Source organism: Nipponia nippon, unplaced genomic scaffold (assembly GCF_047370975.1).
Source record: "Nipponia nippon isolate SJK-2023a ecotype South Korea unplaced genomic scaffold, ASM4737097v1 scaffold_28, whole genome shotgun sequence".
Taxonomy (NCBI): domain Eukaryota; kingdom Metazoa; phylum Chordata; class Aves; order Pelecaniformes; family Threskiornithidae; genus Nipponia; species Nipponia nippon.
In genome coordinates, this window is record NW_028262345.1 from 5,619,889 (window position 1) to 5,644,106 (window position 24,218).

At 52.9% G+C, this 24,218-nt stretch overlaps 2 protein-coding genes and 1 long non-coding RNA gene across 3 annotated transcripts; 1 reads left to right on the forward strand and 2 right to left on the reverse strand.

Annotated features, from left to right (window-relative positions):
- Positions 1-143: 143 nt before the first annotated feature.
- On the reverse strand, positions 144-7,556 carry HINFP (histone H4 transcription factor). Its single transcript, XM_009460662.2, has 10 exons — positions 7,256-7,556; positions 6,800-7,026; positions 6,479-6,590; positions 5,847-5,999; positions 5,145-5,222; positions 4,931-5,051; positions 4,679-4,817; positions 4,257-4,381; positions 3,020-3,543; positions 144-278 (listed from the first exon to the last, which is right to left on the reverse strand). The coding sequence occupies exons 1-9, from the start codon at positions 7,416-7,418 to the stop codon at positions 3,021-3,023; spliced, it is 1,641 nt and encodes a 546-aa protein (XP_009458937.2). The 5' UTR covers positions 7,419-7,556; the 3' UTR covers positions 144-278; position 3,020.
- Positions 7,557-8,351: 795 nt separating this feature from the next.
- Positions 8,352-24,208, reverse strand: LOC148054996 (uncharacterized). The gene is made up of 4 exons (XR_015706095.1): positions 24,040-24,208; positions 19,009-19,148; positions 13,474-13,568; positions 8,352-9,021 (listed from the first exon to the last, which is right to left on the reverse strand). It is a non-coding gene; the product is annotated as an uncharacterized LOC148054996 (long non-coding RNA).
- POU2AF2 (POU class 2 homeobox associating factor 2) lies at positions 10,207-19,135 on the forward strand. Its single transcript, XM_009460668.2, has 5 exons — positions 10,207-10,316; positions 12,696-12,805; positions 17,102-17,144; positions 17,829-18,127; positions 18,734-19,135. The coding sequence occupies exons 1-5, from the start codon at positions 10,307-10,309 to the stop codon at positions 19,133-19,135; spliced, it is 864 nt and encodes a 287-aa protein (XP_009458943.1). The 5' UTR covers positions 10,207-10,306.
- Positions 24,209-24,218: the final 10 nt, after the last annotated feature.

A 24,218-nucleotide genomic window follows, 5' to 3' on the forward strand; every position in this document is an offset into this window, starting at 1 on the left:
AGGCTGCATCCCCTCGTGGCCCAAGGACCAGGCTGCTGGAGAGACTCCATGCACGTGTGCATGGCACAAAACCTGCCCTCCCCAGGCTGGCTGTGCCAAGCCTTGCAGCCATCCCCAGGCCCCCCAGTCTCCCCCCTCCATACCTCGGCAGAAGGACTTGTAGCCCAGCCAGCAGCAGCTGCCGTTCCCGCACTGGCTCCTCTTCAGCTCCTTGTGCTTTCCCTTGCAGCCCCCCAGGCAGATGGGTGCTGTGCCAGACCAGTAAGTATCCAGGTCTCCTGGTGCCGCAGGGAGCAAGGCATAACAGGGCTGGGCTGGGGCAGGGGGCTGAGGACCACCCTTCCCGCCAGCTCCCCAGCCCTCAGAGGCCCGCAGGGAGGTGGTACAAGCCCAGCGAAGGCTCATCTCAGCCCACTCCCCGACCCCTGCTCTGGTGAGGAGTGCACCCACTTGCAGCCCCCAGCTCTTCTGCAAGCCAGCTCCCGCTTCCCCTGTGCCAAGCCTCGGCACAGGGAGACGTGACAAAGGTCTTGCTCCCTGCTGGGGAAGACCGGTCCAGCCAGGTGCCAGCAGCTCTGGGGCACCCTGTAAGCCCCTCTTCCCCCAAACACCCTGTTACCTTCTGGGTCCTCGCAGGAGACCAGCGTGGCCAGCACAGCGAGGAAGAGGAGGCCCAGTCCCATAGCGCACAGTCTGCCCTCCCCCCCTTGCCCCTCAAATCAAAGGCCCCCTCTCTGCTTGCCCAGGAAAAAGTGAACTTGGTTTCCATACACACAGGACAGGGGATGCTGTAGGACATGGGGGAAGGGAGGAGACATTCCCTTTAATGCCAATCCTCTCCCCAGCAGATAATCTCTGGCAGATTACACTCCTCAGACCCAGTGTTTAAAGGGACAACTCCCAGCCACCACAGCCTCGCCTCCACTCCCAACACCTAGCACTCATGGAGTGCAGGAGTGCCGTAGTCCAAGATAACGCAGGCACAGCCGTGGCTCTGGCAGCAGACCCCCGAGGCCTGCGTGTTGGAAAGAGGGCCAAGCTGGAAGTGCTGCGAATGCAAACCTGGCAGGAGGCCCTTCTCTCGAAGGTATCCTTGGCCCAGCTCTGCCAAGTACCAGGGAGCAAGGGCCAGAGAGGGGCAGGGCATCGCATGCCAGCAGCTCAGGGATGCTCTCCCCAGAGCTAGCAGCATCCTCCTGCAGGGCACGCAGGACTGCTGGGACAGCCAGCTGCCTCCTACCCTGCCTCACCCCGAGCACAGGGTGCCCAGCGCATGGCCCTAGCTGCATTTCACTGGCCCACGGGAGGCACTCTGTGTGCTCGTCCCTAGAGAGAGCAGCATTGGGGTGCAGGGGTGTGCATTGACCTTCACACATGCATCCAGCCCCAGGAAACCTTCCCACACAGCCTGCAATGGGCAGCTCTGCCCACTTCATCCCTGCTCCTCACCCAGCCCCTGTGCGTGGCAACTGCAGAGCATCCTGCCCCTCACCCAGGGTGCAGGCCTAAGGAGCTGCTCTCATCACCCCACCCCAAGGGCACAGCCACAAATCACACCCACAGTGTTCGTAATTAGAAAGCGAGCAGATGGCCAAGGGTTTAGCATAAAGTGATTTCCTCCATTAACCTGGAATTCCAATTGCTTTTGCTGAACTGCTTGAGAAAGGAAGTGAGGGGAAAAAAATCAGCATCCAGCCCAGGAGATCAGCAGGGTGCCTCCCTGCCCCCATCCGGGCACATCACCTCCACACGCAGGGGCAGGGCGGTGAGGGCCCGAGTGCCACTCCAGGGACACCAGCTTCACACTGTCCTCATCCAAGTCACTCGACAAAGGGCAAGCTGGCTCTGCTCACAAGCCCAGGCTACTCTCTATATTCGAAAAGTGACATTGCAGGCAGCTGACATTCACGCCCTGAAGGAGGCAGCAAAAATCAAACTGCATCAGGACAGCAGGGAACAGAGTGCCAGAGCTAAACGTGGCCTTCCAGTGCCACCTTTGGGGACGTGGAACAACACCACACCCTCCAGGGCAGTTGCCAGCTGCACCAAGCAGCAGCACATAAGACATGTCAAGAGATCCTGGCAGCTTTTCGGTGCCCACCTCCCACACTGCAGGCTCTAGGCAATTTGGTCTCGTCCTCTCACCCCAACAGGCCACGGCTGGCAGGCATGGGGCTGAAACAGACACCAGACACTGGCTGGCCTGGCAGTCTGACTTTTATTTGTCTTGCCAAAGTACACTTTGCCCAAGCAGGAGCCCAAACCCCAATGTGGGGAGGAAACCCAGGAAAGGACAAAAGCAGTAAGAAGCTCCCACTCCCCCAGTGCTGCAGGGCGGCAGTAGCCTGCAAGGGACAGCACCTCCAGCCCTCTCCTCCCAGAGATCAGTGCAGTGTAATGGGATCAGTGGTGCAAACACCACCAACAGCACCAGCTGAACACCCTAGGAAAGATGATGTGCAGGGAAGGGCTGATGAAGGCAGAAGTAGAGCATGCCATCCCTCGGAGAACAAAGTACGGATGGGGGAGAACAGGCCTGCCAAGGGCCACACATATCCCCAGGGAAGAGGCTTCAGCCGCAGTGTCTGCTCAGCACACCGTCCTGCCTGGGGAGATCCTAGCTGAGGACCAGACCCAGCAAGGGCTGACAGCTTAGCTGCACAGCAGCAGGGACCACATCACCAGTGAGCGACCAAGAGGGGAAAGCCTCTGTCAGGCTAAGGCCAAACCTCCTGGAAGGGTGGGAAAGGCTTGCTAGTCCCTAATCCCCAAAAGGAGGAGACAGACAGCTCTTTCCAGCTCAGATCACTTGACCCACAACTGAGAGAGACCTGTCCTTCCCCTCTCCCCATGCTGACCAGAACCGGCAGCCAGTGAGGCTCGGGCAGCAGAGGGGAAGTCAGCCAGTGGCAGGTAGGTAAAGATAAGCTCAGCCCTCTCCCCCAAGCACTTCCCAACCTCCCCCACCGGCACAGCCCATGGAGGCCCAAGTCTTCCTCATGTAGAGGCAGGTGAGCACCTCACACGATCTGGATGCCCAGCTCCTCAGCTGTCTTCTGCAGACGGTCCATGACATTCTCCTCCAGCTCCATAGCCAGCCCGCCAGGCGCTGCCACCTGCTCCTCCGAGGATGTGTTGGCCATGACATAATACACAGTCTCATTCTCCCCATGTTCATTGGTGCGGTTCACCACACGGATGATGGGGTTGGCCGGGGTGCTGGGTTCTTGCCCTGACGACAGCGCTGCTCCTGGGAAGGCACTCGGCCGTGCTGGCTCAGGGCTGTCAGCAGAGCAAGGGGCTGGGCGCAGCGGGGCCACTTGCAGCTCAGCGATACTGTTCTCCACCAGGGGAGCCTCTGCCGGGGCCTCCAGAATGATGCCCTGCAGGTTGCCCTCACCCTCAGACAGCACCACACACTCAGTTGAGCCATCCAGTGCCTCCCCCCGCTTCTCTCTATCCTTCAGCAGCTGCTCTGTCAGCTCCACGCTCTCGTAACGCACCAGCTGCAGCCTCATGTAGCCGTCTTCATGTTCCTTGTACCTGAGCAGAGATAAATGGGGATGATGGAGCCAGTCACACTGCAGCCCCTTCCCAAGAGACAGGTAGCAGCCTGAAGCAGCAGCCAAGGAAGGGGCACTATACTCTAGGTTCCAATGCCCAGTGCTCCATGGATGATACGGGGCAAGGAGGATAAAAACCCTTCAGCCCCTACCCCTAAAAGCCCATCCATGTGGCAGCTTCTGAGCTTTCTGCCAGGCCACTGTTATCTCCCAAGCCCATCTCCTTCCACCACTCTGTTTCACTGGGAGCATCTGAAGTCCATCCTCTTCCCCTCCCAGCTTTTACGCTCCAGAAACCCTTTGGAGTTTCCTGCAGAGGATGCAGCAGAGGCATCTGTCAACAGATGGATCTGCAGCAGCTCTCTCTAGAGTGGGACACCTGGACCTGGCCCCTGCCAAGCTCAGAAGTGTCCCACCAGATGCAGCTGTGCTGGCACCACTGCTGCCCTTGCCCCTAATCTCTGACCCACTGCTGGAGCTGCCACCCAGCACTGCTCTGTCCCTGTGCCAGATCCCACCAAATGCTTGCTGTCCAGTGCCTCCCAGCCACTGGGAAATGGGTCTTGAGCACATCACAGGCAAACGCCAGAGCCCAAGCACTGCCAGATCTCTGCTCCAGCAAGATGCAGGATGCAGCTCCAGCTGTCTCTTGCACTAGAGAGGAGGTAGCAAGGAGCTAAGGATGGGCAGTACCTGAAGCGAGGATGCCCCGAGGGCCATTTGAACTGGTGTTTCTTCCTGAGGTGGACAGTGAGGTTGTTTCCACGTGTGAAGCACTTGTCACAGACATGGCACTTGTACCGGGGCTCCGAGTCACCCTGAAGGGCAGAGAGAGGGATGTGAATACCCTATGAGCCTGATCAGAGGGCCTGGTACCCACACATGTGCATGGAAAGAGGAATCAGGTTCTCTGAGAAGACTGACATGAGGTATCATTGCAGCAGTAAGAGAGGAAGGTAACCTGACCTCACATTCCTACAGCCCTGGTCAGCCTGGGGCACTTCACATGACTTCAGCTTTTTGCCTCATGCTTCTGTACAGCATGTGGCACTTAGGGGTTCTCAGCCTCATTGGGAGAGAGTACGCAGCAGAACAGCCCTCCGCTCCCTTCCCACCTCATGGACTTTCCGATAGTGCAGTTTGATGGAGCAGAGGGAACGTGCAGTGAAGCTGCAAGCCTCAAACTCGCAGCGATAGGCTGGCTCTTTGCTGTGCGTGTCCAGATGTTTCCTCAAGTCAATGAGATTCTTGCAGCTAAAAGAAAATGATAAGGGAAGAAAGCTGAACGCTGTGTAGTGCACACACATACATGCCTCTGGGTGCTTCTTCGTCACCAGTCTGGGAAGATGGAAAGCCCTGGTCCTCACCTGTAGTCACAGTAGTCACACTTGAATGGCCGGTCCTCACTGTGCCGAAAACGAATGTGATTGCGCAGGGAGGAGGGCAGCGGGCAGGTCATGTCACACAGAGGGCACTTGTAATGGTTCACTGTGAGAAAGAATGGGTGGAAAACATTACCACAAAGCAGGGGAGAGCACACGCTCTTCAGAGCCTCAGCTGGGAGAAGGGGCCTTTACTCACCGTGGTTCCTCATATGGTCACGGAGCAGCCTCTCTGTGGCAAACCTCTTGGAGCAGTGAGAACACTGAAACCTCTGCTCTGCAGCATCAGGGCCAGGGAGAAAGGGGAGGGGATGGTGAGAAAAGAGATCAAAGCAGAGAGAACAGCACAAAGAGCAGCAAGTGAGAAAAAGAGGCAGTTACAGTGGAGCTGGGAACCCTTCTCTCCAGGCAGAGACAGATGACACTGACTACAAAGCGAAACAAAAAAAAAAAAACAAAAAAAAAACCACACTTGAAAAGACCAGTCTGCCTCCCCTTCGCGCAGCCTCCTTGTGCTGCCAGCGCAGGAACTGAGGAGCAACTGTCACACGACACACACCGCCAGCACAGCGCATGGGAACTCAACAAGCAAATCCCAGTGCCGCTGCAAGTGCCCAGCTGCTGCCTTTGACTTCTGTCCTGGGTCCCTACAGGAGGAACAGCTCTGGCTGCAGCGGTGCGAGCCCTGTGCAGCCTTGTCAGCCTCCAACCCTCCTGCCTCTGCAAGAAGATGCTTCTCAGAGATTCATCAGCGTCTGAGTTCCCAGTCATCAGAGAAGCCAGGCTGTTTCCAAGCACGCCTCTGGCCTTTGCTCGCAGAGAACAGGCAGCTCTAGCAAACCAAATGGCCCAGCCAGAGAACTGCTCACAACCCGCTCCTCCCCCACCCGCAGGAGCTTACGGTCCAACGCAGTCTGACGGCGGATATGGTCAAAGAACTTGGTGTTGTTGGCGAACATCCCCCCGCAGGTAGGGCAGGCCACCACCTTCTCCTGCGTGTGGCTGCGCAAGTGCTCCCGCAGTTTGCAGCGCCCCTTGAAGGTGCAATCACAGTCTAAACAGAAACAACAGAACGCCATTAAGATCCTTCATACATGGGCCGCGACCCACAGCCTGACTGAATGGCAGGCTTCTGTTTTGACTAGCAAGGATCAACTCCCTGATCCAAAAAGCCCACAGAGCAGGGCCACAGCAGGATGAGATCACTAGTGCACAACTGGTATGGCCCCCTCACTGCAAGCAGTAAGGCAATTGTAAAAGCAGAAGAGAAAAATTATTGAAAAAATTAAACTGGAGCCTTTTCTTCTAGGTATTAATTAAATATAAATGAAAAGTTCAATATTAAGCACTCAACTGGATCCCCTGAAGGAAATTCTACAGGAATATTTCACTGTTAGGACCACACACACATATTTTTTGAAGTGCAAGAGGCTCTCTGAAACCCTGCCAAGGAGTGCAGAGTTCTCCTGCAGAACATTTGCAATCCAGCCCTGTGCAAAGCTCTCTAGAGAGACCTTGCACGCACCCACTAACCTTTCCAGCCACAGAGGACCACGTGGTTCTCCTTCCCTGCTGCCTTGTACTCCGAACAGAAACTGTGATCCTCCACATGCCGATAGAACCACTCGGGATTATCAAATGATCTCTGTTGGGGAGCAGGGACAGACAGAACAGTGTGAAAATATCAGCATGAGCTGGCCTCGGCCAGAGCACAACAGACACTTTCACATAGGTACAAACACAGCCAACAGGCAGGCATGCAGGTGAGCTGCAGGACAAAAGCAGCTCTCCTTCCCTTGGCCGCCCCATCACAGGTAACACAGAGGAAAACAAAACTGGGTCCCCTGTTCTCACCTCACAGTACTCCCACAGACACAGAAAGTTCTCCTGGATCTCAGGGATAATATTGCGGCTCTGGAAGTCCAGCTGGCAATGGCTCACATCTGACTGGCTCTGCAGGGCCCGCAGACCCCACTGCTTCAGCTTGGTGTGGTAGCAGTGGAAATAGACGTGGCGAATGAGGTCAGCTGAGCTCTCTGGGGAACAGAAACCGCATTCCTGCCACAAACACGTGTATTCCTCTGCAACACAAACAGGAGATATACAAGCCATAATGGTGTGTTGGAAACTCTCCAAGTAAAGCTCAGGATCTCGCAGACAGAGAAACACCAGGGCGTTTTTCATGACATTCCAGTCCTGCAAGAGGCAGCGCTGCTCTCCTCAGGGAGAGGAAGGCTCTCCCACAACGACATATCTCAGAGAAGAGAGAGGGCTCACGAGCCGCAGCGGTCGAGGCTGCCAGCTCCTTACCGAGAGGGTCCATCTCTTCCCGGTGTTCCCCGGGAACGTGCCGCTGCAGGTGCTGGGACACATGCTCGCAAAACTCCTCCATCTTCGAGGCCACGTAGGTGCACACCTCCCACTCGCACTGCAGCACCAACGCCTCCTTGCCGCCGGCCTTGGCGGGCGGCATGGCCGGGGCGGTCACCCACCGCCCGAAACCGGGCCGGGCGCTGTCCGGCAGGCCTCGGCGAGGGCAGCGGCGGCCGGAGCCGGGACTGAGCCACCGCGGCGGGCAGCGGGGCCCAGCGGCACCGAACCGGCGGGCGGGGCAGGGGGGAGCCCCGGGGCGCCGGGCAGAGCAGGGCGCGGGAAACCGCCCCGCTCACCCTCCGCCCCTGCCCCGCCGGGGGGCGCCGGAACCCAACGGACCGCGCCCGCCCGCCCAATAGCAGCCGCCCCTGCCGGGCCGCCGACCAATCACCGCGCAGGAGCCGGCTGCGCGCGTCCAGCGGTCGAGCGGGCCCGCCGGGAAGTGACGCCGGCTCGCAAAGGTTCCCAGGCCGTTTGGGGCTGACCCGCGAGCAAAGCCCTTCCTTCGCGTTTGGGTTTGGGAAACCCGGGAGCCGGGAACGCTTTTGTTGTTGTAAGATTTGGCACGGGGCCTGGCTTTGCAGTGGTGGAGCGCAAAGACCAGCACGGGCTTTGCTAGTGCCACATACGTTAATTTCTGGTGCCTACAGAATCGTTCCTCGCGTAAACAAGCGAGTCCTCGCAGCACGAAGACCGCAGTCAAAATCCACACAACTGGGCATCGCAGCCAAGCGCACAGTACAAAACCCATCAGCATTGTGGTTCCTGCTGTGAGATAACGCAACGTATTCTTTTTACTCAGTAATGAGAAGATCAATTGAAGCAACAGTTTGAATTAAACAAATATACATTGACTACCACATCTGCTGTTCCAGGCTTTTGTAAAACAAAATGGAGACACAATTCTCAAAAAGTTTGCTATGGCACAGGTAAATGCCATGCTAAAACCAAATGGGATTGTATAAAATGTGCCACAAAGCGTGCCTTGCCAATACACAATTGCTTCTGTAACTCCTATCATAAACACCAGCTCTCCCCTCTGACGAGAATGGAAAGCACACGCCCAAATTCGTGAAATTATATAGAAAAATCTGTGTCTGATGCTTTTTCAAATGAAATGTAAGTTGAGATGGATCTCAACTAAAAGAAGGCTGGCCGAGTTTTCATTTTATCTCTGTTTAATTGTTTTCTGCAGGATCTGTTGTTTCCAATGTAATTATTTTGTAATCAGTACAGAAAACACCTGGACTGGCTAGACAGTGCAAAGCTATTAGCTTGAATGGGGCTGCAATTTAACTTGTATATCCTAACCAAAGTATATAAATATCTGGCACAGGAGACAAAACTATCTGGGAAGTCTGCCAGGAGGCAGGTGGCAAACTAAGCCTATTGCTGACAAAGCAAAGACAGCCCTCTTCTGTTGTGACTTTACATCTGCCCACGCTTCCCCGACCCGCCTGGTGCTCCCTTTCTATTCTTGCCCATTCTATTACCTGTCAGCCAAATCCGAGACACCTGTGGGTACCAGGAGGGGGTGACCAGGAATGGATGGGCCAAAATAAGACTTGTCTTTTATATAAGAGGGTGTATATACATGGTGAAAGACTCTGTATACAGGAGCTCGAGTCTTCTATGAGCTTGATTGTGTGATGTCCTCTTGGTCCTGAGCTCCGTGTCTGTGCAGGCACAATACCCGAGTCGTTCTGCAAGTTAAGAATATTGGAAATTATTCAGGATGTTATTTCAGCTCTGCCTTTCCCACTTGCCTCGATGGCCTGAGCAGATGCAGCCTTTGCCAGCTGCTGCTCTTTGTATTTTATTTTTCTTCTGAAGGAAAAAGAATAATTACACTTAAAAAAATCAATAGCCTTCCCCAGGAAGGCAGTTCACATGACAGGCCAAATTCACCTCTGGGCCAATGCTGGGGAAAGCACATGGAATTACAAAGAGGGACGGATCTTACCTAATAGACCCGCAAGCTGGCAGCAGACTCCACAAGAGGAGAAATATTTAATTATGAGGAACATAATGGCGCCAGCCTTGTCCTGCTCGTGTAAGATGAGCGCAGCAATACTGCGGACCAGCCCACTCTGCTTGTACACAAAACGCTCCAGAGATCATCTGCCTCACCACAGCCTGTCCTCACTGTATTGATAGGTTTTGCTAGCCATGTTGCAGGGAAAATGGCTCTCTTAGAGCAAATGCGGGTATGTTTCAGAACTAGGATATAAGCTACAGTGCTTAAAGAAGAATTTAAAGGCTTAACTCTACTTCTTGGTTCAGATACTGCAGAAACAGACTTGCTACCATTTAGAGGCTGGGAACAGAGGAGTGGCTATAGCAGGCCTGGCCAAAGGTCTCTTTAATCTGGGTCCAGCAGCAGTGTAAGAACAGGTCCTTTCCTGGCTGCTGTTCCCCCTCCTGGCACCTCACTGGAGGCTAACCTCAGACCTTCAGAAAGGGGACCCCTTGCTTGATAACAGAGAGCCAAACCCGGGCCAACCCCCAAAGGCAAAAGGGTTTGATAAAGGATGCTCCTGCCGGTCCCATGAGCATGCTATCCCTGGCTGAGTGTTACCCTTCTCCCCGCAGGTGCCAGTGGATGCCACACAAAGCCTCTGGGTCCACAGTGTCCAAAGATCCAGTTTTAATTTTGTAATGCACAAGCTAGTCTGTGGGGTCCCAGAGGGACAGTACTACTCCCTGAGACTGCTCAGACAGGAAAGAGGCTCTTTGGGAATGATCCACACTGACCATGCAAATTGGAGTGAAACACACATCAAAAGATTTGCATTTAAGCAAATCCCAAACAAGGTATTGTGGAGACATCACTAAATTGTAGAAAACGTATTTCCGTCAGGCTCAGCTGGAACTTTACCAGTGGAGTATGAGCACTGACTTCACTCTGCTCTGGGAAGCTCATGACGGACAGCCCTTCTCCAAAGTCCTGCAGAATCTGAGAGCTGAGACTTGTCAGCAGTGACGACAATGGAAACCGGTGAGTTTCAGCACCTTGACTTTTCACAAGGGTAAAGATGCATCCTCATGGAAGTATCAGGGAAAGATCATACTGTGCCATCCTTGGGCTCGTATTAAAAAAAAAAAATCAGAAAGAAGAATTTTCTAAAATCAACATGTGGTATCTTTAATGTCCCAAGAATTTAATAATATCTATTAGCATATTCCGCCTTCTCTAGACTGAATTTATATTTCTTCACAATGCAATATTTTTCCAAAAGGCAGTTAGATCAAAGTGCTGTGAAATATGATTTAATTTACTTGAAAATTATGTAAACTTGGGCCTAAATTAGCATTCTCTTCCCCGATGCTGCCAATTGCAGAGTTGTCTGGAGTTTTAATAGCTCAGCATCAGATCCTGCTGAATAACTCACTGAAAGCAAGAGGTTGTTATGTGAGGCTGGACTGAAACTAAAAACAGGGTTAGAGGACAGAGCCATTACATTGCTTACTTATAAGAACTTCAGCAGAGGAATAACTGTGAGTATGTGAGTGAAGTAACTTCAATAGCACAGCACCCATGTGTAAAAGTAAGGAGGTGTGGATGTGTTTTTCTGATACCTTTAGACCATAGTAAAGATGTTAGGAAAACAGGACTGCAGAAGTGCAGAGCATCAGACACTTGCTAGAAATGGTCACAGAGAAGCAAAGTCAGTTAATACAAAGAGGTTGTAGGATTTGGCAATATCAGACTGCAGAATAAAGCTGCTCACAGCTTTTCCAGTGATACTATTTTAGAAATATCCCCATTCTGAAAATTAAATATAAGACTGTCTTCTTGGCTTCAGTCCTCCTCCAGAAGTTCTGTGCTGAATCAAGGCCTGAATCATCAACTGGATGCAGCTAGCAAAGGCTGCATGAGTTCTCGCAGGTATCAAACCATGACGGGGCTCAATGAACTATGCTATACAGTTCAGACTTTTCCATCAAATCGCAACACTTATCTCTAAAGGAACTCTCATGCAAAGATGTGAAGTTTCTGATGCAGAAAGTATAGCTGTTTCTGCCAGTTATACCCGCTCTGCCACAGCTTTTGAGCTCCAGCTACATGTGCGCACCAGGTACCCATCCTTCCAACTGCTCTCAGTAAAAAGAGCCCTGAAAAGGGACTACAGGAGGGAGATTTCTTCCTTGGGCTGTGGAAAAGAGCTGGCCTCCGTATACAGATTCCTCTCAGCTGCAAGAGTTGATATCCATTTCTGGCTGTGTCCTGGCTTGTCCACAGATACTCGCTGGTCAGTATGAAGACTGAGCATTCACTTCTATTTTGACTATTTTGATCATAAGCTTTTTGGGGCACTGTCTCTTGCGACATGTTTGCCTTGTGCCCAGTCTTGGCTGAAGTCTCTCTGGTTAGTACTCAAACACCAAAACCAAGTTGCAGTTGCCCAAAATTGCAATTGCTATGGCCCAACAGAAAACATTTAGGGTAACCGCAAGCCAGCACTGAGATTCTGTGTTGTTTAAACCCTCTACTCTTCCCTTTCTAAGCTCTCCATGTGTATGTGCACCTGGGGACACAATGCCACGTGAAAGAAAGTGATAAATGGAGCCAATGGAGTTTTTCACATCCTGAAAAGCAGAAGGGCAAAACGATATATCACAATTTTAGAGATCAAACACACCAGCTGTGGAATGGCTGTGTTCCCTTGGGAGAACACAGCTGCATGTTTTCCAAGGGATTAGCTTCAAAGTTAAGTTCTTCTCTGGAAGATTTCAATAAAAGCCCATATGGACACTCCTCCCTGGCTCCACAGGTGCTGCTCTCTGTTCAGGCACAGCCTGCTGCCAGGATAAAAGAGCTGTCCCTGGTATTGTACCTCATACCTCTCTGCCCTCACTTGTGCCAAAACACCTGTACACAAGGCAGATCTTGCAAAGCTTTATCCAGGCAGAGGAAGAGAACAGATGCCTCACACCAAAAGTCACGCAGACCCTATGGACGGGTTGTGCTGTGTTCCAGCCAGGTCAAGAGAACAGAGCCAGGCCTGCCATCAGCCTCCCGACACCGTACCCCTCTTTGTGCCTTCCTCAATAACCTTGATAAAACAGCAGAGTCCCCAAGTACCTGTCTGTATTTGCTGTGGATACAAAGCAGACTGAGAGGCCAGTTCCTTTTCCTTTCCTGAGATCTGCACTGTGATTCGCATCACTGTTCAGAGAAGCCACTCAAACCATCCAGGGTATTTCCACCTTTGCACTGACATCAAAGCTCGTAGAGCGATGTGCTCAAAGGAGCAAGGAGGAGCTAAACCTAACTTGGTGTACAGAAGTGATGAATTTGCTTCTTCCGTAACAACCTTTCCCAGCTGCTCTGTGCTTTCACTGAACTCCTCTAATACTCATTTCATTCCCTCAGTCCCTACAGATTTTGGCAAACGGGTGTACCAGGGAGTGCGAGTGAAACACACAGTCAAAGACCTTCTTGCTGAAAAACGATCCGGGCAGAACAGCGGCTCCCGCTTCAGTGTAAGTCACTTCCCACCACCACCCTCCTCCCCCTCTTTTTTAAAAAGAAAAAACAACCAACAGAAAAGTCATGTCATGTAATCCTCTGGTTTAAAGAGCATTTATGTTGAGTTCAAGGCATTGCCAATATTGACAGGGAATAGCAAAAACATTTGCAACACTAGTGTTTGCCCCCAAAGGTCACAGATGGCTCCTTGATTTTCTACATCAGTGAAGCTTTGAGGGATTAAAGTCCTTTTTTTTTTTTTTTTAGCAAATTAGTAATGCTAAATTTCTCATTCCTTTCACATCCTGCAATGACACCTTTCCAAGTCAACTTCCTTTTTCACTAGCTACACTTGAACAACTCAATGCCACAAAAATAGATGTTCTACCCTGCATGTTGTGTTCCTTCCAGCTCCTCTCTGGCATACTAGAGTACCAGGGGAGATGCGGTGATGTTATGGTCTGGAAAGAGGCCAAGCATCAGTTTGTAAGAGATGATTTCTTTTTAAAGTGGTTCTATGGCAACAGGAAACCTAAGTCAAATTATAGTACACTACATTGTTTTTTTCTCAATTACTAGCCAGAAAAGCAATGCTGTCCCCAGAAGGGGACACTATTACAGGTGCCAGCACGTGGCATCCAGTGCCACAGTAAGCCATTCCCCGTGTGCTCTCAAGACTCACCTTTACCAAGCAGCAGCACTTCATTTCCAGATTGATTGGGAACAACAGGGCCACTGACAGATGAGGAGATGCAGTCAAGCTGCTGCAACTGTGTCCTGGAAGGAAAGGGCGGGAGCAGAGACCTGAATTACTGGCAGCAGAAGACACAGGAATTTTGATGCTTTTTTCCTCCCAAGCCTCAGGGAGTAAAAAAAGGAAAAAAAAGAAAAAAACAAAAAAGGAAAAAAAGCCTCAGGCTTTTTGCCTTTAGCAAAACAAAGAGACCTCAAAGGGACTTGCAAGTCTTTTTCTCACTGTTACTTTCATGCACGTTAACTCTGTGTAACAAAACAGGCAGCAAATCAGCATGGGCATTACCAAACAAAGCAAGACCTAGCCATAGATCTCTTCAGAGCCTTCAGCTAACGCAGAAAGGCAGAAGACCCCCTGAGCCATGGACAGTCACTGGGAAACACATGCTCCCACCAGGCAGGCATTTGGGAAGACTGCTTTGGGGAGCAGCAGGAAACAACTGCTGTGTTTGCACTCACTGAGAAAACGGATCCTGGTTGATGACTATCATGCTTTACCTGCTCCCGTTCTGGAGGCGGCAGCTTCAACAGCTGCAATCAAGAGCCCTAGGAACTGTAAAACACTTGCTGCTTGCTTTATTGCCCTTTGCTTTGTATTCCAAAGCTTAGCAGTTGTGTGTCTATCTAATGCAAAATCAGCCCTGTTGCTAATTCCCTATGAGAGATGAAAAATTATTGTGCAGGGCAAACATCCGTATTTGCTCAAACGTATCATGAAAAGAACAGCTGTAAGTGCAGCTCTGTTTATCTGACATAATATAAACCAGAATCAAAGCAAACGGCAGATAACTGAACACCCCTTTGTATATTTATGATGCAGTGTAATTTAGCTGCATCTTTTGTTTGAACATGATCTTTGCTCCAAAATCAGTAAGCCTTTGTTGTGCAAGGGGAGGTCTATGGAGGAGATCTGTGCTGCTACGGAAAGGTCATTGCTCATCAGAGGTGAGCAGAACAGCAACAATTTCATGACAGCCGGGCCCCGCACACATTAAATGATGGGAAACCAGCGTGTACCATGACGAAAACCACATAATTTGGGCTTCTGAGTTCCCACCAATTGCAGGGCAGAAGGCCTTGGTCCTAGGCTTTAGGGAGGGTCTGATGTTTTTTCCTTTGGCTCATCCACCATGTAGGCATGAACCAGCAGTCACCCTCTGCTTGATAAAAGGATTACTCTCTTCTCTCAGGTGGGGAAACTGGTAGGTACACAGATGAAGCACTATGCCCAGCAGCACTCAGAGGCCAGGGACAGATTAGTCAGCAAACTTGCTGTCAGCAAACCAGTGAGGTGCCCTGCCCAGACTAAGCTTTGCTTTCATTATTAATTTTTATTACTTCAGCTGCTGTACTACAGATCGGGCCCAGAGAGGAGATACACTGAAGCCAGAGTTTGGCCAAAGGGCACCATAGGTCCCCATTGCAGGACCAGGTCATTATTTTGACCTGGATCCTTACATTTACCCACCCACCCCCCTCAAGGCAGCCTTGTAGCTGAACAACGCACCTGGGTTACCAAGGCAGTGAAGCAACACAGCTCTCTGGAGTACCCCCAGCCAGTATCTCTGCCTAGTTGTGTGCGAGGCAGGCTGAGACCAAGCTTATAACAGCTGAGTATGCTGTGGCCTCAAGTGATGCTAAACAGACACACTGATGTGTTGCAGAAGATCCAGCTACCTCAGTCCCACAGCACTGAAAGGAAGTAATGCAGGGAGGAAATGAACTAATGGACTTAAATTAAGCCAAGCAATTCGTCACCTGATAAGGAGCCAGGAAGCAAATAAAATGCATGTCTCTGCAAGTATGCAGGTGCCTGCTATGATGAAGGCCAAAGATGGGCTGCTGCAGAGGCTCTTGCAATTGAATTAAGGCAGGCAAAGCCTTTGCAGCTAATGTCAGCTCTGTGGCTATCCATCATAGGTGTGTGCAAGAGGACCTGCTGCCTGTGACACACGGTCAGATAGTTTCAGTGGCTGTTGAACAGGCAGGATCAAAGATGAACTGAAATGCATTGATAATTTGAAATGCTCCAGATTAGAGGCTGGCAGCTATGCCCAGGGACCTTCCTGTCCTTCCAACAAAGCATCCCAGCTCTCATCACTGCAGCCCTTTGATCCGTAGGCAGCACCTGTGCTACCTGCACCTCCTAACTCAACTTTTTCCTCAAACATGGTATTAGGGGTGCCAGATGACAGTACTAGACTACTTCCCAGTGGGGTGTTAAGACTGGGGTCTAAACACTAGTGCGGAGGCCTGCACTATTACTTTCAAAGAGATTCCTCTTCAGTGAATGCAGACATGAGCTGGCTGCAGGATACAATGGCCCTGGGCAGGCAGAGGAGGTGGTGGTGAAAAACACTGAAGCAGGAGAAGGTACTACTAAAGTGACATAGATGCTGCGAGAGGGGTGTCTGCTGAGACCAGATTTGCATTGGAGGCTTTAGCTTTGCAGGGCAGCGTGCATTACCAGCTATAGTACTCACCGAGATCCGCAGCCAAAAATGGCCCAGCTAGAGACAGGTGCAAGCCCCGGCCCTGACCCTGCAATGTGAACACTCTCATCTGCCCGCAAGCCAAAGGGCTCCTTCCTGACACCTCCTATCGCTCCTGCAGCCTATGTGACTTGTGTGGGCTCAGAGCTCATTTTCATGATGTAGCAGGGAGCAGCTGCAAACCTCCCTCAGCAGTAAAAGGAAGTCCTAGCACTGGCAAATTTAATTCAAATCTAAACCTCTAAATTTGGTTGCTGGCTATGGCAGGAACCTCCTGTCTGCACTATGCAAACTGGAAATAGCATGCCACCATCACTGGCCAGGGCGACAGCATAGCTGAGGAAAATGTAGCCATGGGTGCTGCATTTGTGCTGTATGGGTTTGGAGGTCTGGAGACAGAACCCAATGAAACTCCATGTACAAGCTCTGCTCCAGAGGAGCAGATGCTTTTGCCACAGTGCTTTGTAAGGAATTAGCCACTGTAAGCACCAGAGTCACTCAGGGCTATTTCTCCCTTACCTAGGGACCAAGAGGAGATTATTATTATCAGCATTGCTGTAGCACCCAAGTAGGAGCTAGAAAAAACTGCCTTCTACACACAGCCTGCTTGTTCTGCTAGGAGGGGCCAGCTAAAGCAGCTCTGTGGCAGGTAGACACAGCACAGGAGAGCTGGGCTAGAACATGGGCAGTGCAGAATCTGTCCATTTTGACCAGCCAAGGACTTAGATACCAGCTTATTGAGCCCTGTTCTGTGCCAACACCAAAATGTCTGCTCAGCATTATACCTGCATTAAGGGACCCTGCAGCACATGAGAAAGAAGCCAGTTATCTTGATATTTCTAACGTTATCAGCTCTACACAAGACCTTCAAAATCTCTTCTTAGCCTACATCTGCTAATACCTCAGAGGCCCTAGGCTTGAAGTCTTGCAGTTAAGCTCTTCATACTCATAGCACAAAGGCTCAAATAGTGCATCTGAATTATGCCAACAGCTTCTCAAACTACATGCTTAGACAGCTCCCTTGCATTGAAAAGACAGTTTTTAACATGTCTTTATCTTTTGCAGGGCAGCACCAGCACACCGCAGTCACCATTTGTCCAAATGCCAGGTGAGGTTTTCCTCCACTGATAAATACCTTCAATGCAGGTTGGACAGTCGACACTGCTCCTGAGCCCAGGAGGAAAGCAATTGAAAGAGTCAAAAGCGGGACAGCAATAATAAAAGAAAGGCCCCTGTAGTCTTATATGAAATTCCCAAAGAGGGGGAAGAGAGGTCATTAAAGCAGTTCCCACCTCTTTTGACAGAAGTGCCACACAGAACCCCTTCTTTTCCCTCTGCGTCTTCCAGCTTTCCCTGGAGCTGAAGAGAGAAAGTACAAAACCAGGAGCTGTCCCTTGAGCTCTTGGGCAGGGAAAGGGGAATGAGGCTGGAACAAAGGCAGGTGGTTTTGCAGCTGTAACCCCATCCTCCTCCCCAAGAGCTGCAGCAGAGCAAGGAAGAAGCAAAGGCTGGCAAAGTTAACCTCCATCCCCCTGGCCTCATACTTGAAGCTTCCCAAAACACATTTGGTTTGCTGCAGATGGAGGTCATCAGCTGGATCAGGGCAGTTCGAGGTGCTAAAAGCATTTGGGCTGACACACCTGTTTCAAGACAGGATTGACTCCTGCCCTGGGCAATGCTAGAGAGAAAAGGGCTCTAATTTGCACCTGCAGAGGTGCCCATAGCTCTGTGGCTTCCCAGGTGCTGCTGTTACAGTTTCCCTTTAGCCAACCCTTTTTTCTGACCACCACAGGCTCACCTACCAAGGCTGGTTACTACGGCATCAGGAGGTCCTTCACAACCGAGTTGGATTTCCACAACACAAAGCAGTTTGTCAATGATGTCTACTCATCCTCTCTAGGGTCCAAGCCCTTCTCATGCGATTCCTCTGCCACTCAGGGCTACCCGACACTTCTGGACCCATATCTCACCGACCAATATGGGGATTACCGTGCTACTCCCCTCACAGCTGGTACCAGCTCCTTCTTCAGCCCTTCTTCTGTGCCCCCTCTCCTGCCATCCTTCCCTAATGACACAGCGCACTTCCTACTAGTGAGTGAGTCTACGGTTCTCAGTCACCCAATGAAAGATTACCCAATTTAAAGCTGGGGTTAAGTCAGGGGGACTCATGCAGGAAGGTTGTGGCTGGTACAGGAGGCAGCCACAACAGAGCACACAGCAGATGGGGCAGGGCTGAGGGGGAACTGTTTTTCTCTTTGTTCCTGTCCTCCATCTAATTGTCCCCTCTTCCTGTTGGAGACCAGCTCCTAAATCAACAACCTTCCCTGCTCCCCAAAACAACTACTCCATTAAGCTCCTTAAGTTTCTAGAAACATCCTTTGTTGGCTCCTGGCAGTTGCCTATCCCTATCCCTGCAACTTCCCAGGAGCCAGCTCCATTCACACTCCCAGGACAGAGCTCCTGGGCCCTGCAGGGTCAGGGCTGGTCAGTCCCAACGGGAGCCTATTCCAGGCCTTGCCCACTATTGACAGCATGGATACTTCCTTTCAACAGTTTTAACACCAAATACTGCTCCAGAGCAATAGAAACCATCATGAGTGCTCCCAGCTAGGCTGTTGGGATAGATATGCCATTGCCTCCAGGACAAGCTTTTATTCTTAAGAATCTTTTTTGCCTTCTCTCCCTGCTTCCATGCAGAGAGAGCCCTGGGAGCAGACCTCACCAGACAGTCTCAGCCAGTTGGATGGTGCGTGCTCAGACCCTCTGCAAGCACTGCCTGCTAGTGGCAGCTGCCTCTCGTCACACGAGTCCGGAGGTGTTTCCCCATACCGAAGCTCAGGTTGGACCCCAGCCATCCCCGGAGGCCAGCCCTACCCTCTGCATCCACTTGAAGATGTCCACTACTCCCCCAGCTATGCTGCCACCTCGCCCTACTCCTTCTCACCATTCATGACTGTGGCAAACGAGCTTACCTCCAGGATGAGCCACCTCTCGCCAGAGCAGTCCTCGGAGACGCTGCCCCTTCATGATAACTCTGCCTGGGCAAAAGAGGATGGAAGTCCCATCTGGGGGACTTATGAAGGCCGGAGAACTTACTGATGAGAGATAAGAGCTGGGGGAAAAGAAAAATGGACTGCTATTGAAGCAAATTAATTACTTGTATGCTTTTTCCTAAAGCTGGTCCTTCAAACAGAGGATGTTAACAACATGCAATGCTTTATGCTCTGTTTAGAAATACAATCACTTGGATGTACCACATGTAGCTTATAGTGGTGCCTTTTAGTGCCTTATGAAAGTCATTGCTCACAGTCCCACTGTGCTACAAGTAAAATACACAGCCCGAAAAGTATCTGCACTCTATGGGCCTTTCCTACAAACAAGGATCTCAGGTACTTCTTTTCAGATGCTGAGAAAACAGGTTGCTCTGAACCTTAACCTACATCTACAGAGCAACGTTACCGGAAGAGATTTGGGAAGGCTGTGGAGCAAGGCAGGGGCTGGGGGAAGCCCTCCTTAATAGCACAGAGTCTGTATAATGGTATCTGGTTACCTAGCAGCATAAACGTCCGTCCCTAATGCTATCATGCTGTGAACATGGCATTGTCTTGGGCAACAATTATGGCCAGAGTAGCAAAGGCATGGTCTGTTTGAGTCTACAGCACAACCAAATAAAGTTCACCACACTACACCAGGGCCTGGCGGACAGCTTAAGGCATTGGCAGGGACTGTCGGGGCACTGTCCTGCCTGCTGATCTGCATGCGAGGAAGCCTTACCATCCCTCCCACCTGCAAGGCACAAAACACATCCTCCCCAATTTCCCTCTTGCCCTGAAGAAAACACAGAGCTGTTCCCCCTCTTGCCTACACCAGATCAATACAAGTGACGTGACTCGAAGCCTTGTGTCAGCGGGCACAAAGCAGACTGCTCCAGCCCCTTGCCAAGAGGCATCCACCTGGGGCTCTCATTGGGAACAAGGCTGATTTGAAGTCCCAGTGCCAGGCCGGGCCCCGTGGCCACTAGAGGTAGCTCTGCACACACAAACAGACGCACACGAGTCCTGTACAACCCTTACAGATGCAGCCAGTCCCCCCTGCTGCGTCCCTACCCGGCAGAGGCTACCCCCTTTCCCCATCTTGTCCCGCAGCCTGGCACCCACAGAAACAGCAACAAAAGCCTTGCTGAGGAAGAACAGGAGCTTTCCAGGGCCTGAGAGTGTTTAGTGATGAGATGCTTTAAGGTCCTCCTTGCCTTTTCTTCTCAAATCCTGGGGCTGATGGGGCATTCGGAGCCTTCTCAGCACCCTCCAGGGATCATAAATGGCACGGGGGTCACAGGATCGGGCCCAGAGCATCGCTTCATGCCATGCTGCCTGCAGGCACCTCTCTGTGGGGGAACGTGAACAGGGGACACAGCACTGCACCTAGAAACAGGCAGCAATATCAAGCCCGTGTAAGCCACGCTGCAGAGAGCTGCCAAGCAGGCCAAGCCAGTCCTCTACACAAAACCCTTTCTTTTACAGGCATACCACCTACCACCATCTGGGGACCCCTCATCCTGTAGCCCAGGAATGCCCCTGCACCTCGGTGTGCACGCAGCAACGGTACAAGCCCCTTGCTCAGCCCACACCTGGTGGACAACACTTCCCTGGCTGTTCAGGCACCTGCAAACCATCCAGGGGATGTTCTGGCATCCAGGGATGGAACAAGTGCTCCCAGGGATCTCAGCAGCTACCCCAAAAGGGAAGGCTCTGCACAGGCTGCCCCAGGTCAGACCTCTCACCCTGACCCCGGACCGGCCCCGGCTGCTGTGCGAAGCTCGTCCCCACAGCCCTGCACAGCCCCTGGGCTGTGCCCAGGCTTCCCCGGGGCAGAGCCCCTGGAGCCCCAGCTCGGGCAGAGGACCGCAGCCAGCGCCCAGCTCTGGTCCTGGTGGGCTGGGATCCCCCCAATGCTTCCTGATTCCCTAGCCTTGTTCAGACCTGCTCATAAAAGCAAACTCCAGTGGCTCTCTGTGCCTTAAATCTCACCTCTGCCTACCCCACGGGCTGCGCCCTTCTTTCGAGCCCTGGAGAGACAGGGAAAGCTCAGCCCAGAGAAATCGCCAGCAGCCAGGGCTCCTCTGTACACATGCCAAGCTTGGGGCGAGGTGAGCCCAGCTGCCTCCCCGTTCGGTCCGTAGGCACCACAGGCTCCTGCCAGCAGCAGGTGTGGAGCATCCCGGGGTGGTACCTGCTCAGCCAGAGCTGCTCCCCTGAGCATGGGCCAGGGCAAGGGAAGGAGCCCCAGAGCATCTCAGGGTGTGTGCAGGTCTCCTTGCCCCGCACCCAGCCCCTGTGCCCCCAAACCTGAAGCCTGCACAAGCCCGCAGCCTTGTTCTACACAACAACTGACAACACCGCCAGGCTGAATCGCTGTCCATAGCTGCTGTTTGGCAAAGCAGTCACCATCAGCTACCTCAGCTGTACCTTCTTCAGGAGCCTTGCATGGGTGGGGACACCAGGGTCAGTCTGGCTGTATCCTCATCAGGCTTTGAGGGAGAAGCAAGGACAGAAAGCTTTTGAGCTGTCTTGGAAGTGTTTGACTGATGCTGGCATTTGGCTCTCTTAACCAAGGCAGGGTCTCTGTGAGCCTGGAAAAGCTCCGAAACCCAGGACATGTAGGAACACCCCAAACACGGGTGCTTCACGTTTCCTTAAGGCGTACAGCTCAGTCATGACTGGAGCCGAGCAGCCTGCACGCTCTGCTCTGTGGTCTCTGGTTACAGAGGTAAACATTACCCCGCTCCCAGGAGTGCCGGCTCCCGCACACAGCGCCCACGGCCTCACTGGGCTCTGCCCACCCACCACCGATGCTTCAGGTGGAAGCAGCCCCAGCAACGCCAAGGGCTTCAGGTCCCAAACCACTTAGCACAGGCAGGCCCATGTACTCCCCTGAGAACCCCCCTCTGCAGCTCCCCCAGCACAGCACGCTCCTTTTTGCTGCATCGCAGGTGTGTGGAGAGAGCTCCTCTCCAGAGGCACCTGTGGGAATTGTCCCTGCAGAGCCACCCCGAGCAAGGCTTGGCCTACCAGGAGCTGCAGAGGCACATGTCAGCACAAGGACTGGCATCGCCGCTGCGACCACTCCCCACAGAAATCAAGTGTATTTGTTCAACTTAAGAAAAGACTCAGCTGCAACAATAGCCAAACTGAACTGCTAGTAGATGATTAACAGCCTGGCCTGCTTTCTGCCTTAGCCAGCTATTCCTGGGACACGGCAGAGACTGCGGTGCGCAGGGAAAAGTTGAAACGCAACCTGAAAAACCCAACTACGTCAGCACCGTATAGTGATGAGGGGTTATCCAAAAACCGTGTCATCCTACCACACGCCAAAACCCCACCACTTACAGCATACAGGGCAGGCCAGCACTGAAGCATGTAAGAAGAGAAGGGCCAACCCGTGCAGCAAGAGCAAATAGTCTGAATTAGGGGAAAACGCAACTAAACTCCAATATAAGCCCAGCATCTGGGCAGAGGGAAGGGAGTGCTGTGGAAAGAAGTGGGGTTTGGGTAGCTTCAGCTGCCTGGGTGCCCAGGGCAGCCTCTTTGTTACGCCACGCCCGCCCACTGCCATTTTGCCCCAAAAGCCTTAGTATGTAGCCTTAAAATGTGAAAAAATGTGCAAAAAGCAGCTCAGTCCCTTGCAGAGTCCTCTCTGCAGGTAGCAAATGAAATATGAGAGGGCTGGAGCCCAGCCTGTGCATCAGAGGGGAAAATACCGAGCCAGTTTCGAGGCATCTGCTTCGTTTGGGGAAAGATGGATAAAACCCTGCAAATGTCCCAAAAGCAAAGGGTGGGGAGGGTGGCCCTACCAAATCTTATTCCCCCAGACCCTCTGCTAGATGGGGATGTGCTCAGTTTCACAAAAAGATAGCCCATTTTGTGGAGCCTTTGAATATTCAAATTGAAAGTATCGCGCAATCATTGATTGTCAAATCATTGGTTTCTAGAGGTTTTAAATACTTGGCATTAGGAGAGAAAAACTCAAACTTATACCCGTAGGGATAAAACAATAATATTGTCGGGATCCACCTGGCATTGCCACCGGGCAAGCAGGTCTCTTCTCCCCCAAATTTTAAGCCTGTCTCCTCTTGCCCCCTTCACCTGCTCTGGGGCCGGGGCCGGGGCCACCGCTGCCGCTGCACCGGGCGCCCGGCGAGGTGCTGCCCGCTCCCGCTCAGGATGTCCGGTAAGCCCCGCCGCGCCCCCCGCTCCCCCCCTATTTTGGGGCTGTTTCGGGGTTCGCCGGGGTCATTCCGCGAGTCAGGCAGTCGCGCCTCCCCAGCGAGGAGGAACCGGGGAGGGCGGGGAGGAGCAGGCAGGGAAGGGCTCCTGCCCGCCGACTGCCAGCCCCGGCCGCCCGCGGGGCCGCCGCCGCGGGGCCGCCAGCGGGGCCGGGGCGCAGCGGAGCGCGGCGGGCGGGCCCGGCCCGGCGGCAGCGGCCGGCGGGGGGAGCAGAGGCGCCGCAGAGCCGGCCCGGCCCCGGCCCGGCGCCGCTCGCCCTCCGGCGCCCATCCCCGTGGCTCCCGGCGGGGCAGCGCTGCCGCCCCGAGGAGCCCCTGCGGCGGGGTGGGAGACGCGGCCCCCGCACCCTCGCCCCCCGCCGCTTTGCGCCCTCCCCGCGCAGTCTGCCCTGGCCGCCCGCCTCCCCAGCCGACCCCCAGCTCGCCCTTCTCACCCTGCTCCTGATTCCCACCCCGTCGCCAGACCCTCAGCCCACCCTCACCGCCCTGCTTCTCGACCCCCAGCCCCAGCTTCATCACCCTGCCCCTTCCATCCACAGCCCGGCCGGCTCAGGAGAGCTGGCCGTGGTAGCCCTGCTCTCCATGCTTCAGCTGCAGGCAGACCACGGCGGGGCCTCGGGGTGCTAGAAAAGCAAGATCCTCGGGGCACAGTGCTCTGCCATGGGAGCCGGGGGTGGGGGCTGCCTGACAGCCAGCCCCCGGGTTATAGATGTGTCCTTACCTCACCTGCTGGTTTGTCTTTAAGTTGCTCATAGTGTAGCCCCTAGCCCTGTCCGGCTGCCTGTGCAGACCAGAGCTAAGCGGCTGTACGCAGCATGAACCCAAACTTGCAGAAGGGGCTGCTGGCTCCCTGGCTATAGGGAGGCCTGGTAGCAGGGGGTTCTCATTAAAGCCAACCCT